This window comes from Misgurnus anguillicaudatus, chromosome 23 (assembly GCF_027580225.2).
Source record: "Misgurnus anguillicaudatus chromosome 23, ASM2758022v2, whole genome shotgun sequence".
Taxonomy (NCBI): domain Eukaryota; kingdom Metazoa; phylum Chordata; class Actinopteri; order Cypriniformes; family Cobitidae; genus Misgurnus; species Misgurnus anguillicaudatus.
The window spans coordinates 25286028-25302856 of NC_073359.2; the positions used below are offsets into that span (position 1 = coordinate 25286028).

The 16829-nt window shown below is 36.3% G+C and overlaps 2 protein-coding genes across 2 annotated transcripts in view; both read left to right on the forward strand.

Moving 5' to 3' along the window:
- The first annotated feature begins 411 nt into the window (after positions 1-411).
- use1 (unconventional SNARE in the ER 1 homolog (S. cerevisiae)) lies at positions 412-3790 on the forward strand. Its single transcript, XM_073861646.1, has 8 exons — positions 412-570; positions 844-893; positions 1108-1182; positions 1276-1432; positions 1621-1636; positions 2008-2038; positions 2135-2297; positions 2643-3790. Exons 1-8 carry the CDS (start codon positions 469-471, stop codon positions 2823-2825), a joined length of 777 nt encoding a protein of 258 aa, XP_073717747.1. The 5' UTR covers positions 412-468; the 3' UTR covers positions 2826-3790.
- Positions 3791-11003: 7213 nt separating this feature from the next.
- The window catches only part of insrb (insulin receptor b), a 73810-nt gene continuing 67984 nt past the window's right edge, over positions 11004-16829 (forward strand). Inside the window, exon 1 of the mRNA XM_055218579.2 lies at positions 11004-12201. Coding sequence (XP_055074554.2) covers positions 12123-12201 — 79 coding nt within the window. The 5' untranslated portion in view covers positions 11004-12122. The remainder of the gene's footprint in view (positions 12202-16829) is intronic.

The following is a 16829-nucleotide window of genomic DNA, read 5'->3' on the forward strand; positions in this document are numbered from 1 at the left end:
CATTTTTTCAGTGTATCTCAAATCTGTCTCAAGTGTCCAGCCTATATTTGTATTTATATTTATTTATTTATTGTTTATTATATAAATTAATTAATTAATTAATTAATTAATTAATTAATTAATTAATTAATTAATAGGAGTAGGGGGTCATTCGATTTTTTTTAAGATTTTCATGTATTTATTAAATAAAATCATCTCTCTCTCTCTCTCTCTCTCTCTCTCTCTCTCTCTCTCTCTCTCTCTCTCTCCCTTCTCTCTCTCTCTCTCTCTCTCTCTCTCTCTCTCTTAAATTATTAAACATAATTAATTCATTTTTTATTTTAAACATAATTAAAGGTATGATAAACATAATATCCTATTTATTATTTAAGTTATTAATTTCAAATAAGGGACTCTTATTTTGTCGCTCTTTTCTTTTCCGCATTGATATCCGTAAAACTGGCGCGACTTCCGCTGTCAGTGTTAAATATGGCCACGTCTAGACTGGAGATCAATTTTATCAGATTATTATCCCGCTGTGAATCTCTGGCTTCAGAAAAAAGAGGCGAAACGGAATGGAGACTAGAAAAGGTACAATATATTTACATCAAATATTTTATATTTGCGATAAATGCTAATATTTCAAACTATTGAGTGTTCTGCATAACAACAAAGCCATTCATATCAATATCGTTTATTAAATGTGTAAAAATATATTTTAACTTGTTTCGGCCTTTATCAGTGTCATTCGTCATTTAGTTGGTTTATCTTATTATTCTCTTCTATGAGATTACATGTAATCTAATATAAATGTATTGTTTGATTATAAACATCATATTTAATATCATTTCCCCCCTTTTGTAGTATGTTGGTGCTCTGGAGGAAATGCTTGTTGCTTTAAAAAAGAATCCCAGGTACTTTAAATACGATTTACACTGCAATACAAATGCCATATTCATTGTTTACATGTCAACATAAATTTCTGTCTCTCTAATTCATATTTGACGACTTTGTGCGTTATCTTAACACAAAACATGACAATATTCAATAACTTAAAGAAATGTCTATATGATAAAAACACATGATTGTATAGATAAAGATTCATATTTCTTTAACTGATTCCCTCAGCAAACCAACACCAGAAATACTGACAGATTATACCCGTAAAGTGGACTTCCTCAAGGGTCTCCTGGAGGCGGAAAGACTGGTTAGTTATTAAAAGACCTTCAATACTAACATGTAATAAGCAAATGCATTCTTATTGTTAGAAAATTAAACTGTTTTGTGTTTCTCTTTACTGCCATCTCCAGCCGAGAAATCATTAGCAAATCAGTTTTTGGCTCCTGGGCGCACACCCACCATATCCAGCGAGAGGACGCCCGCCAGCAAAACCGTCCACATACAGAGTAAAGCACGATGTACTGAAGAAATGAAGAAGGAACTCATGAGCACAGTACGAATATCATGTGTTATTAAAAACAATACATCATTACAGCATGCTTATGAATTAAACTAATAAACCAGGTTATATATAGCTCAATAAAATGATCTGCTTACGAGAAGTTAAGACATACAGAAATTTGATTAAACAAACTCTATGTGTCTTTTAATTTGACTTTTGTGTCTTGTGTATCTTAACAGGGAGGTTCCAATTCTGGTAAGTATTATAACTAAATCCTTACTAATAATATAACATCAATAAAATCTCCAATTAAGATTTTGAAATCAGGTGAAGATCACCTGTATATATAGCCATTCCTCACCTCTGTCCCGGGACAGTTTTTGCAGCATTCCTCCTCCACCCCACCGTCTCACTTTAAAGATGGTCTGGGTTCGGGCTTAAATTCGGACCCCTGAGCCCTCCCCTCGGACAGCATGCTTTATTATTAAATTTGATTACATGTCAATGTGAACCAAAGAAGTTTCCTAATAAAGTCCGGCTTAACATTGCATTATATTAAATTATGACTTTTATACTGGACTGACGACATTATTTACATTGTCTGTTTCTTTGTCCTCCATCACCAGGTTCATTTGATTCAGATCTGAGACACAGAAGGTAGATTACGTGCCACATTTCTGCTACCCTCATTCCTTTTTTGCTTTTCTATAAGACCACAGATACATTTTCTCTCTTTTCCGCATGTTTCATCAGGAGTATCCCAGTGGATGAGCGACAGTCCGCTGCGGAGCTGGACGCGATTCTTCAACAACATCACAACCTGCAGGAGAAGCTAGCAGAAGATATGTTGAACCTCGCACGCAACCTGAAGAATAACTCGCTCGCTGCTCAAAACATCATTAAACAAGACAACCAGGTCTCTGATTGCTTCTTAACATATAGAAAATTATATTTATCACTAGAATTTATTATATTTTGCATGCATGTAGTCTATAAATCCTATTTGGCAGTAACAATGTGATGTGTGTCCACTAGAGGGCGCCATCATACTAGTATTACATCTACTTATACACTTGTTTGGTTTAAAACTAGATGTCCTATTACTAAATGATCAAGCAAATATATTATTTAGTTCTTGAGTACATGATTTTATATAGCTCACAAGCAGCACAAAAGGTCATGGGTTCGAACCCAGGATTGATAAAAATTAAGTATATAAAGCAAATGACAATGCAAATGTAAATGTTCTTCTCATCTTTAGGTGCTGACTCAGTCCATGCGACAGGCCGACGTGAACTTCGAAAAGCTCAAGACGGAGTCGGATCGCCTGGAGCAGCACGCCAAAAAATCCGTCAACTGGTTCCTGTGGCTGATGCTTATAATCGTCTCCTTCACCTTCATCAGCATGATCCTATTTATAAGACTGTTCCCAAAACTCAGATGATGTACGACATTAGAATAGACTGGATTTAATTTATCTATAGCAGCATATAAGGCTTTTTTGGACTGACGGTAGCTTTAAATTTAGCTATTAAATAAGATCACATTCAGCTGACAGCCATAATCTTTATAGGGCTGCTCCCAAAATTCACATTGTTACCTGCATGCCATGTTATGATGCTCACTGAATATCTTTGTGTCTACAGTTGATGCTTACTAACAATTGAGTGTCTCTGTATTTGATCCCCCACATGGTAACACTAAGTATTAGGTAGCTTTAACCAGATTAGTCAGTTTATGATTTCATATCCAACTACGCCAGTCTCCGTTTAATATGAGACGCGTGCAGAGTTTTTCCATGAGTACAGTGGGACAAAAGTGGTACAACTTCAGTTTTGCATTGAAAAGAGTTGCAATTAAAGTTTCTTATGTACGATGGACGTGCAAACGGACCGTGGCTCTATTCTGATACATGCAGACCTGTTCAGACAGGAAGAGTTCTGGCAAACAGCGGGAAGTATTTTTGCTCATTGGATGGCACAGATAGGAAAAGTGGATACGACAACCTCAGGGAACTCGGCCGGAAAATAAAGCCCCTTATTTAGCTGCCCCCTTACTTAAAGATCTATTTGTGCACGCTGTTCTCTTTATAGCACAAAGTCTTGCAGATGGATGGAGTATTCAGTATTGCTCAGATATGGTTATCATATGTGTCATTGGTTAACGTCTGTGTGTTTTTTGTACTGTGGAGCAAAGTGTTTGGTTTGTTGATGGGTGTAAATGGCTGTTTTTTGTGGACTGTCATTGATTATATCTGTTGCTTGTGTTGACTTTGATTCATCCACCTGACCACAGAACAGTTGTATTGATGGTTTTCTATCAAATGGGTTCACTGTGAAGTGATAACAGAAAGGTATTTGCAAGCAAAAATGCAGCGTCTGTTATTTTAATAAAATAATTTGCAATCCACTTGCTTGACTCCTGTATGATTTTTACATTTTTAATTTTGTTTACAATTAAGATTGTTATGATGAAACGAAGTCTGAAGACCTAATAATACTTTCCATAATATAGGTGAACGAATCTAATCTTTAAAGTTTTTAACTAAATCATGATCCACAAACAGAAAGATCTACATAAGATGAACTATTCAAACCATTGGATGGATGGACCAAGACGGATTGATTGACAGAGATAGATTTATTGATTGATGGACAGATTGACTGGAAATACGAATAGAAAGATGATTATTTGGATAGACAGACAAATAAACATAGTTTGATGGGTGGAGGGCTAGACAGATAGATAGATAGATAGATAGATAGATAGATAGATGGATGGATGGATGGATGGATGGATGGATGGATGGATGGATGGATGGATGGATGGATGGATAGATGGATAGATAGATAGATGGATGGATAGATAGATGGATGGATGGATAGATAGATGGATAGATAGACGGATAGATAGACGGATAGATAGACGGATAGATAGATAGACGGATAGATAGACGGATAGATAGACAGATAGATAGATAGTTAGATAGATAAATGAACAGACGGATATATAGACTGATAGATGGATAGACTCACAGCTGGACACAAATAAATAAACAGATGGATAGACAGACAAATAAACTGATAGATGGATGGATAGATAGACTGATGAACAGATGATAGATTGACTAATAGACAGATAGATGGATGGCTAGACAGATAAAGAGATAGACAAATAGACTGATAGATGGATAGACGCACAGGTGGACACATAAATAAGGGACAGACAGATGAATAGATAGTCAAATAGACTGATCGACAGATAAACAAACAAACTAATAGATGGGTGGAGACATAGGTGGATGGATGGACGGACATATGAATAGATTGACTGATAGACAGATAGATGGATGGATGGATGGATGGATGGATGGTAGACAGAGAGATAGACAAATAGACTGATAGATGGAAAGACACACAGATGGACAGATAGATAAATGGACAGACACATCTAGATAGACAAATAGTCTATAGATAGTAAAATAGACTGATAGACGGATGGACAGACAGACAGACAGATGGATAGATAGACAAATAGACTGATAGATGGATGGGTGGATGGACGGAAAGATAGATGGATGGACAGACAGATCAATAGATGGACAAATAGATTGATAGATGGATGGACAAATGAATGGATGGATAGACGGACGGACAGACAGATGGATAGATAAACAAATAGACGGAGAGATAGATGGACAAACAGATAGACAGACAGATGGACGGTCAGATGAGCAGACAATAGATTGATAGAAAAACAATTGGACAGATAAATGGATGGATAGATAGAGGGACGGACGGACAGACAGACAGATGGATAGATAGACAAATAGACTGATAGATGGATAGATTAATAGACAGATGGATAGATTGATTGATAGATGGATGGGTGGATGGATGGATGGGTGGATGGACGGACAGATAGATGGATGGATAGACAGATCAATAGATGGACAAATAGATTGATAGATGGATGGACAGATGAATGGATGGATAGATGGACAAATAGATTGATAGATAGATAGATAGATAGATAGATAGATAGATAGATAGATAGATAGATAGATAGATAGATAGATAGATAGATAGATAGATAGATAGATAGATAGATAGATAGATAGATAGATAGATAGATAGATAGATAGATAGATGATGATTGATGGAGGATGGATACTCAGACAGATAGATGGATAGAAAGATAGATGGATGGATGGATGGATGGATGGATGGATGGATGGATGGAAATACACACAGATGGACAGACAGATTGATAGATAGTGAAATAGACTGATAGATGGATGGACAAACAGATAGACAGAAAGATGGATGGTCGGACGAACAGACAAATATACTGATAGATTGATAGAAAAACAGATGGACAGATAAATGGATGGACAAATAAATGGATGGCTAGATAGATGGGCGGACAGACAGACAGACAGATGATAGATAGACAAATAGACTGATAGATAGATAGATTAATAGACAGATGGATAGATTGATTGATTGATGGATGGATGGATGGATGGATGGATGGATGGATGGATGGATGGACGGACAGATAGATGGATGGATAGACAGATCAATAGATGGACAAATAGATTGATAGATGGATGGACAGATGAATGGATGGATGGACAGACAGACAGGTGGATAGATAAACAAATAGAATGATTGATTGATAGATAGATAGATAGATAGATAGATAGATAGATAGATAGATAGATAGATAGATAGATAGATGGATGGATGATGATTGATGGAGGGATGGATACTCAGACAGATAGATGGATAGAAAGATAGATGGATGGATGGATGGAAATACGCACAGATAAACAGACGGATTGATAGATAGTGAAATAGACTGATAGATGGATGGACAAACAGATAGACAGACAGATGGACGGTCGGACGAACAGACAAATAGACTGATAGATTGATAGAAAAACAATTGGACAGATAAATGGATGGACAAATAAATGGATGGATAGATAGAGGGAAGGACAGACAGAAAGATGGATAGATAGACAAATGGACTGATAGATGGATAGATTAATAGACAGATGGGTGGGCGGATGGATGGACAGACAGATGGATAGATGGACAAATAGATTGATTGATAGGTGGATGGACAGATGAATGAATCGATAGAAAGACAAATAGAAGGATGGATCTATCTATCCATCTATTCATCTGTCCATCCATCTATCAATCTATTTGTCCATCTATTCATCTGCCTATCAATCTATTTGTCCATCTATCCATCTGTCTGTCCATCCATCTATCTGTCTGTTTGTCTATAAATCTATCTACAGGTCTATCTGTCCGTCCTTCCATCTATCCTTCTATCTGTCTGTTTATCAACCTGTCTGTCTCTATCTATCTATCGATCTATCGATCTATCTATCTATCTATCTATCTATCTATCTATCTATCTATCTATCTATCTATCTATCTATCTATCTATCTATCTATCTATCTATCTATCTATAAATCTATTTGTTCATCTATCTTTTGAGCATCCATCCCTCCATCAATCCATCATACATCCATCTATCAATCCATCCTTTTATTCGTCTATCTATCATCCATTCATCCATTCATCCATCCAATAGATGGATAGATAGATAGATAGATAGATAGATAGATAGATAGATAGATAGATAGATAGATAGATAGATAGATAGATAGATAGATAGATAGATAGATAGAAAACTCAAACTCAAAAAAGCGAGGAAACCACATGCAGTTCATTTTGGTCAGGCATTAATATGAAAACTGCTAAACAAGGTTCCTTATTTGTGAGTAAACTGCTGACGTGTGGAATTTTATATAGGCTTACTTCCATATCCCCTATGACCCCCAATAGTTGTAAGCATTATGTCCCCTAATACATCATAAATCATTGTTACTCTGACGCGACTCCTGTGGATCCAAAAGTGTAATTTTCCAAACCAGGTTGATCCACCTTTGAAGTTTAGCGAGTAGATGAAGCGCCTGCGAGTTTTAATTTCGCAGTTCCTGCCGTCTTTACCTCTGACAGTGAAAGCTCTGATGCAGGCGTGGGTTGAAGGTGGCGGGTTAGCCGGGGTAAAGGGATTGAAGCGACACCTCCACTGGCCCGCGGGCCTCCGCTCTACCCCAGGAGAACCCAGCAGGTGCTGTGAGTTCCTGGAAACCAGGTTTAGACACAATGAACCCGCCCTCTCTGGCAATCTTTTGTGTTTAGTGAGTGTTTGTAACAATTCTGCCAAACCTGAAGTTTCAATCCTGGAATGCAGCATGTTGTGTCTTTTCAAGGTACTTTGATAAGAATTTGGAATGCGAAGGACATTTGTGTCCAACAACAAGGATCTTTATTATTTAGAAACGATTACATTTTTTATACTATCATGCAATTTAGTTTCAATGTATGATGCTATTTTATATTTTTTATCAATAAGATATCAAGATGAAATCTACAACTTTGAGAACTGTTTATGTTATTTTCAGCTTTTTTACTTTGGTTTTGATAGACATAATGGTGTGTGGAGGGCAGAGAGTTCATTTGAAACAGAGTTGTTGCGGCATGCCTCAGCAGGAAAAAGAGTGTGGGAACGTTCTTCCGCTTTGATCCTCGGCATCTCCTCTCAGAAAGAACCGGTGTAATTATGCCACCAGTCCTTCAGGATGGGATGTTTGGGAGGAATCTGCTCTCCTTTATAAGCAGATAGATAGATAGATAGATAGATAGATAGATAGATAGATAGATAGATAGATAGATAGATAGATAGATAGATAGATAGATAGATAGATAGATAGATAGATAGATAGATAGATAGATAGATAGATAGATAGATAGATAGATAGATAGATAGATAGATAGATAGATAGATAGATAGACACGTGGCAAAATCCCTTGGTATTGACATAGGGGTGTAATAGAACATGAGATCAATATTTGCTCGATCAATATTAGTTTATACGCATTTGTTCTTGTATTTAGTTAAGTACAACCTGTTCCTGTGTCAATCATTACAAGGTGTGGCCAGATCTATAAAAGATGTTATATAATCGGACGGAACTTAACTTCCGGTCTCTGTTTGTTTCGGGGTCTGACTAGTGGCTAAACTGAACCCTGGGATGAAAACCTTGTCGAAAATAACAAATGTTTTGGTTTCCTAAAGATGAGCAGCATATTTATATGGGAGAATTGATTAATTTAATGGAGAATTAATGGTGAGCGTGCACGAACATGAATAAAATGTGCTTCTTTGACCATCTGCAGTCGGATTGGTAAACAGAGGGGCGGTAATATAATCACAAAAATGATTTTGGATTACTTGTGTCAGTTGAGTATATGAGTTCTTATATAACGGATAGATTAATCACAGCAACCAAGATGTTCTGTGCCTGCGTGCTTTCACAGATTAAACTGTCTAATTAAATTACAATTATATTTCAAGCAAGCTGGCGTCTTAATGCCAGAATGACTTGTTGCTCTCAGGAGCACAAATCACATTAATGGCAAATCGTTCCATTTAATGACTATTGCACAATTATTAATCCATTAACTGTTTCTTGTTCTGTCACATCCATTTACATTTGTGTTATAGGTAGCAGGTATTTCAGTGAAATCATTTCCAGAAATGGAAAAGGCCAGCAGGGAAAACCATTAAAGGAATTGTTCACCAGAAAGGGAAGTCCTTTCAGCACGGCACATAATAGCAAATATTGACAAATGGATAAATTTAAAGACTGTTTGATTTAACTATTATATCGAGACAAAGGTACAATTTTAAAGGGGGATTAACGTGACATTATCATAGCATCCTACACTGTAACATCAATAAAAAACAAAATTTCTTGTATAATTATTATAGCTTACATATCTTATATTTGATGCTATCTTATGAGATATTACAAATTACATCTGTGTTATTATGAATTTACTGAATCTGAAATGTAGAAAATAGTATAAAAATTATATGTGTATTTATATGTGTATATGAGTATGTATGTATTTATTAGGGCTGTCAAAAAATTAATCGCGATTAATCGCATACAAAATAAAAGTTTGTTTTTGCATAATATATGTGCACTGTGTGAAATATAATTTTGCATAAACAAATACAAACACATGCATCTATGTACTTAAGAAACATTTACACACATATATATATATTTATTTATTTATATTTTCTTATATATAAGATTATATATACATTTTTCTTAAATGTTTACATGTATGTATATATATATATATATATATATATATATATATATATATATATATATATATATATATATATATATATATATATATATATATATATATATATATATATATATATATATATATATATATATATATACATACATACATAATTAAACACAATAAACACACAAATATATTATGCAAACACAAACTTTTATTTTGTATGCGATCAATCGTGATTAATCTATTGACAGCCCTAGTATGTAAATATATAATTATTTATAAATATATATTTTTATATTCTTTTCTACATTTTAGACTTAAAAATGTTATAAAACACATATGTAATTTTGGGAATTATGTTTTAACTATTTTAACTAAAGAAATTTTAAACTACACCAAACTATATATATTGTGGCATTTTCAATGTAATCAACCTAATAAAAAATGTGTAAACATGTACTCTTAATATTTTAATAAATAAATAAATATGAGTTTTGGAATAATAAATGAGTATGTGCTGTGTGTAATTATTATGTATAAATAAATACACACACATTCATGTATGTATTTAAGAAACATTTACATGTTTATATATATTTATTTATATTTTATATATTCTATATTTAAAAAAAAATATATATATATATATATATATATATAAGTAAAACAATTCTGAAATGAATATATAAATGTGTGTGTGGTTAAATATACACAATAATTAGACACAGTACACGCACATATATAATGCAAAAAAATCACTTTTATTTTGTATGCGATTAATCGCGATTAATCTTTGCCCAGCACTAATTATTATGCAAACACAACTATGTCTCGATATCAAACTTTTACTACATCGTTATCATGGCTAAAAGAACTTGCGATAACAAAATTGAGCCTGTTTAAATGTGGTGTTTTATTAAATAAATAATGCTGTCAATTAAATTTATGTTTAGTATTGTTCATTTTGTTTTAATATTGTATAAATCCGAGGAATTATACTTGAAGGACTTGTTTTACAAGTTGACTAATTCGTATGAATTCGTACAAAGCGAATTATAAAAAATTTGCAATTTTCATAAAAAAAACATTAATGAAACCCCGCCCCTAACCCCAACGTCACAGGTGCGAAAGCAATTCGCACAAAAATGTAGGAATGTGGTTGTTTGCAGAATAGTACAAATTGCCATAATAATATTGCAAAGTTTGAAATGGCCGCAAAATTATTTATTATTGAGTATTAACACAGCACAATATCGATAACCGTGCAGTTAATATCCCGGTTATTGCCTGTATCTGTCTATTATTTTGACAGCCCAACACGATACAATATGGGGTGTGGGTGTAACAGAAACAGACTCCATGTCAGCGTGTCCGTAATCCGCGCTGATCCGCTCCGTGTTTTGTGTCACGTCGCAGCTCTACCCCAGCTGACTGGCAGTACTTGTTTACTGGTGGAGGTACACAGGGAAAGACGAGAGGGGGAAAACCATACCGCCGACAACACGACTGAAGTTTTCCCACTTTCCGCGCATTCCCACGCCAATTCCCACAGCTAAACCGCACATCGAGCTCTTGTGGACTGAACTGACGGCTTTTACGGCCAGTCCAGACGCGCGCTGCACGCAAGTCTGTTGATTAACGTGGAAGATTAACGCAACGCGGCCGAGACGCGCGTACGCTCGCACACTTTGGGAGCATTGTGCTGGGAGCAGAGGCTTTTGGGGAATATCAATATCTATTTTTTGCGTTGGAGACTTTGAAAATACACGAAAGTGTGTGGATATTTAATTTTGCGTGTTGTGTGAATGCCGAAACCCAGATATCGGATTTTGATTCGCGCATGTGTTTATGGAGATGTCCATTTTACGACGCGTCTTGAAGGCTGAGCTGTCTCCAAGATAGACACATTTGGCAGCGCGTGAAACGACCTGTGGAATAAGGCTTGTTTATTTGCACCTGTTCCGGGGGGGCATTACGAATTTGACACATTTGTGAAGTTTTTGTCTATTGGGAAACACGTTGTGCTTTTCTGTGAGCAGTGGGAATATTTATTATTATTTATTTTTAGTTTTTTCCAGGATACCCACACTGGGAGTTCATATTGTTATTTCTTTTTTTCACAATTATTTCCAGACTGGTACCTCTTCAAATCTGGGGTATGAAAAAAATCAGGTGCTATACCATTTCTTCAAATTGTTTATGTTTCATCTACTGAACGTTAAAGGATGATGCATCGCAACAATCGTTCAGAATGATTCCTATTCGTTTATTTTTCACCCGGGTTCAAGATCATGTTATTTAATGGTGAATTCACCCATGCTGTGTAGTACGCACTACTAACGTTAGTACGACTGGACATTATCTTGAACTGAAGCACGCTGGACCCCCGAGTCCCCTTCTTAGGGGTCTCATTTAAGTTGTTCCTCGGACTGAGACGGTTTTTGGGGGTTATATTTACTAGTTTATCTGCTCTACAACGATTTTGAACACACCAGAGGTGGATCTGATTTCCCAGGGAAACTAAAACGTGTCGCGAGGCATAATGCGGCTGGACGCCAGTGTGGTCTTTTTGGTCACGTTCATCTACGTTGCCTGCCACTGCGGATCATTAAATGGAGAAAGTGAGTATTTACACACTCTAACACAACTTCATACCCATAAAACCGATATATTTATTCAGCTATGTGATTTTATTAACACACTTTACAACACGGGACTTGTGGAATTTACTCCATGCAGACTGCAGAGGGCTTTTAATGTGTTAACAAGGGGTGTTTCTCACATGTGGCCGTTATCATTGTGATGTCGCGCGGATATTTTCACGTCTCATTTGTTAATACAATGCAATTACGATTAAAAAGTGAAAACTCAATTTGAACAGTAAGCCGAAATCTGTCATGTTTGTGCGAAACGTTTGTTTTTATCAGTCGTTTCCCCCCTCTTCCTCACAAAATGGGTCGCTCCTGAGGCCTGGCGTTCTGTGCGTCAGCCCGAAGGCCAGATTAGCGCTCGTGACTGGACTCGGCGGGATTCGCGCGAACGCGCCCGCTAGAATTCCACTCCCGGGGGCGTGCACGCAAGCATACGCACGTTCTTCACGTAGTGTTTGGAAGCGTGTAAACAAGTTGAAGCCCTAGCAAGATACTTAGGATTAGCCACATTTGCTATCTATCTATCTATCTATCTATCTATCTATCTATCTATCTATCTATCTATCTATCTATCTATCTATCTATCTATCTATCTATCTATCTATCTATCTATCTATGGTTTCTGCTGAATTTTCGCATAAAAACTGAAATCCCTGCTGAAAATTAAACGATAAAAACCATCATAGACATTCTAATGGTTGTAATGGGAGTTTAATTGGTTTTAATGGAAACCAATAGCCTCTGTGGGGGTTTACCAGTAATTTGTTATATATTATAATGATGGGACGGGACCCAGTATAACACCATTAAATCCTACTGGAAAAAGTCTCAAAACGCATATCATGAAGGAATTTTATAATGTTTTTAATGGTGTGGCCATTCGTTCATAATGTCATGTACTGTAAAGTCACCTGTTGTTGTTGTTTTTTTGGAGCTTTTGTTTTAGGCCAAAACTGGATGGAGGAACTGATCTGGAAATAATTGAATCTTATTATAAGTTACTGAAGCATCCAAAGTGTTCCTTGATATCAAAGAGTGGGAAAAACACGGAAGTGTTATTAGCTATTTTGCTTGTATCGGAACATCTTGTATCGGAAGTATCAGTATTTCAGGATCATTCTGCACCTATCATATACTTGGTGTGAGTTACTAAAAAGATTCGTATTGCAGTATTATTCACCCATAACTTTGCTCTATTTAATGAAACCGTTCCCAGCGGCTCTGTCGTCTGGTTTCTTCAGTTTCTGCCAGATCCATGTTGTGTTTCGAAGTAACTATTTTACAACACCTCTTTGTTGTACTCTCAAATATTAAGCCATTTTGGCGACAGGTCGAAATAGAGCTGTTTAACGTTACTATCAGCTTATTCGATCCCAAAGTCCTGTTTGGGATCGCCTGACACTCTTCAGTTCGCCTTGGTATGTCTCCCAGAATTCCAAGCGTGTGGAATGTCTTTGAAGTGGCCCACCCTGTAGGTGCTCTCGCCGTTGAAAGTTTGCGACTCGGTTGATTGTCTGCTGCCCGTTGACCTCTTGTCTTCCAGGTCATGTATCCGAACATTTGCCAGTAGCATGTGAGCTCTATGTTGAGCTCTCCGAATCTCCAGGGTGGGCTTTTCCCAGGAAATTCGAGCAGTTTCGGAGGCTTCTGTTCATTGATGTGTGGGCATTTTCTTGAAGGTGCTTAAGTCTCATGTTACATTAAGAATTTTTTATATTAAATAATTTTAATTACAAATATAAAACATTGTAAAGCAACACAAAAAGGTAAAGATTTAACTTTTTAAAAAAATAAGTAAAATTTTACAATTACTATTAAAGGATTAGTACAAAAAATAATTTACTCACCACCATGTCATGCAAAATGTTGATGTCTTTATTTGTTCAGTCGAGAAGAAATTATGTTTTTTGAGGAAAACATTCCAGGATTTTTCTCATTTTAATTGACTTTAATGGACCCCAACACTTAACAGTTTTTATGCAGTTTTAAAATTGAAGTTTCTAAGGACTCAAACAAGGCATAAGGGGCTTATCTAGCGAAACGATTATCATTTTTGACAAGAAAAATAAAAAATATGCACTTTTAAACCACAACTTCTCGTCTTCCTCCGGCTGTGTGACGAGCCAGCGTGACCTCACGTAATACGTCATCACGTCAAGAGGTCACGGATGACGTATGCGAAACTCCGCCCCAGTGTTTACAAGTGTGGAGAAAGAGGACCATTCTGACGTTGTTGTATGTCGAATGATACTTATTAATGTTTATTGTTTAAAATCGTCCGCAAATGTGCGTTTCATATTTGTAACACGTGACCTTTCCACATCATTACGCAATTACGTGTGGTCGCGCTGGCGCGCCATACAGCCGAAGGAAGACGAGAAGTTGTGGTTTAAAAGTGCATATTTTTTATTTTTCTTGCAAAAAATGACAATCGTTTTGCTAGATAAGACCCTTATGCCTCGTTTGAGATCGTTTAGAGTCCTTTGAAACTGCAATTTGAAACTGCATTAAAACTGTTAAGTGATGGGATCCATTAAAGTCCATTGAAATAAAAAAAATCCTGGAATGTTTACCTCAAAAAACATAATTTATTTTCGACTGAACAAAGAAAGACATCAACATTTTGGATGACATGGTGGTGAGTATATTATTTGGATTTTTATAAAGAAAATTGACTAATCCTTTAATTTTACAATGAAGTACAATAATAAAAAGGACAATTAAAGTACGCCCCGTCCCATTTGGAAGTTTTTCCCGTTTGTTGTCGCATTTGTGTACGAACCCTCACTAATATCGCACCGTGTTTTTTCAGGTGGTGAACGACACGACCTGCCCTTAATCCCTCTTGCAGAGGTTATAATTTCCACATTGTCGTAAACTTTAAGACTCAATATTCGTTAATTAAAGATTCACGGTAATCTTTTATAAACACTCCGTGTTAGATCGTGACCCACAAAAGAGGTGGAAGCTTATTACGACATGCTTAAACAATCCGATCAGATGATCCGTTGCTGTTTGTATCCATGCGACTTTATCCGTCGGTGATCTCATGCAGTAATGTCTCTGTTAAACCATGCTTGTAATGTGGCGGTCAGCGCGTGTTGATCCCGGGACCTTTAGCACGTATGAGAGGGGTGGGAAGAAAGCTTGTCACGAACATTTTGGGTTAAATGTGTTTCGAGAACTCTCATATGACCATGTTGGGTTTTTTTGTGTTGAATTGAAAACAAATCCAATTAAATTAGTGGAAATCACATTTAATATATTGAAACTAAAATTGGTTTTCCAAACTGAGCCAGAGAAGTGTGTGTTTCTTTAGTGGTGTGACCCAGTGTTGATTTAAGAAGAAATATTTGTATAAAAATAATTTAATGGGTGATGACAAGCCCCTTTATGCTCACCGCACTTAATATCTCACTGGGGTTTGGATCAGCATGTGTGGCAGGAACACATGTGCCTCTTCTCTCAATTACAGAGTCTTTAATGTGTGCGATACTCATCTTTATTCTGCCAATAAACCTTTCAACAAGGTTAAGAGGCGACATTAATTTGTTTTACTTTGCGGGTGAATTCAGTTTGGATTTTTTTGCCGCCCCTCTCTTTTCAAATAAACACTGTCGGATAGTTTAGGAAAGAAAAAGGACAATGAATGACGAAATTTTAATCGGCACATATTTGCCCTTCTTTGACTGTCAAAGTATATTGCATATAAGTTGATAAAAAATGGCTTGGTTTGTGGTTTTCTATGAAAATATATTTCACGTTAACTTTAACGATACGTCAGATTTATAGGAGGAAAGTTTTAAGTATTTCAGAAGAGTTTGATATCAAGAGTTTACATAAAACATTGCTCCAGGCTTTAAATCTCATTGCACTGCGTTGACCTTTTTAGCTTATTTAGGTTTTTGTTGTTCTCACGTAAAAAAATCTCATGTGAGAAATCGCTTTCCCTAAAAACACCTTTGTGGGTTTGTGTTGCCCTGGGCTTTCTTTAGCCGGAGGTGAAAGAGTTCACTGTTGGTCACTTTTTTTTGTTTTCCTCTCACACGGCACGTATTCGAAACGTCCAGCCTGGGCGGCACGTACAAGCGTCCACGATAATCCGCCCCGTACGCACAATCAATCGGCTGTTTATCAGAGGTTTTGTGAGTGTGAACGGCAAACTCAGTTACCTTTATTCCCTGCTTGTTTTCGTCAAGTGCAGTTATGCATAAATAATCGGGGTCGGTAGACTTTGAGAAGGGGCCAAGCTCGAACGTGTTTTTCCAGGTTTTCCTTTTTTTTTACTTTTTCCTGTATGCAATGCAGAGTTTTGGTCGTACAAAGTTAGTTTGACCTACTTTCATGTATTAGGGCCAAAAGCAGTATGTTTAAAGAGCACCTATCTCATTGCTAAAAACTACGTTGTTTTGTGTATTTGGTATAATACAATGTGTTTGCGCGGTTTATGGTTCAAAAAACACTTTATTTTCCATATACCGTACATTATTGTAGCTCCAGATTTCACTCTGTTCCTGAAACGCACGGATTTGAAAAGCGCTGGGTGCCTGATTGGCCAGCTAATCTGTACGTTGTTATTGGCCTGAATACCTCTGACA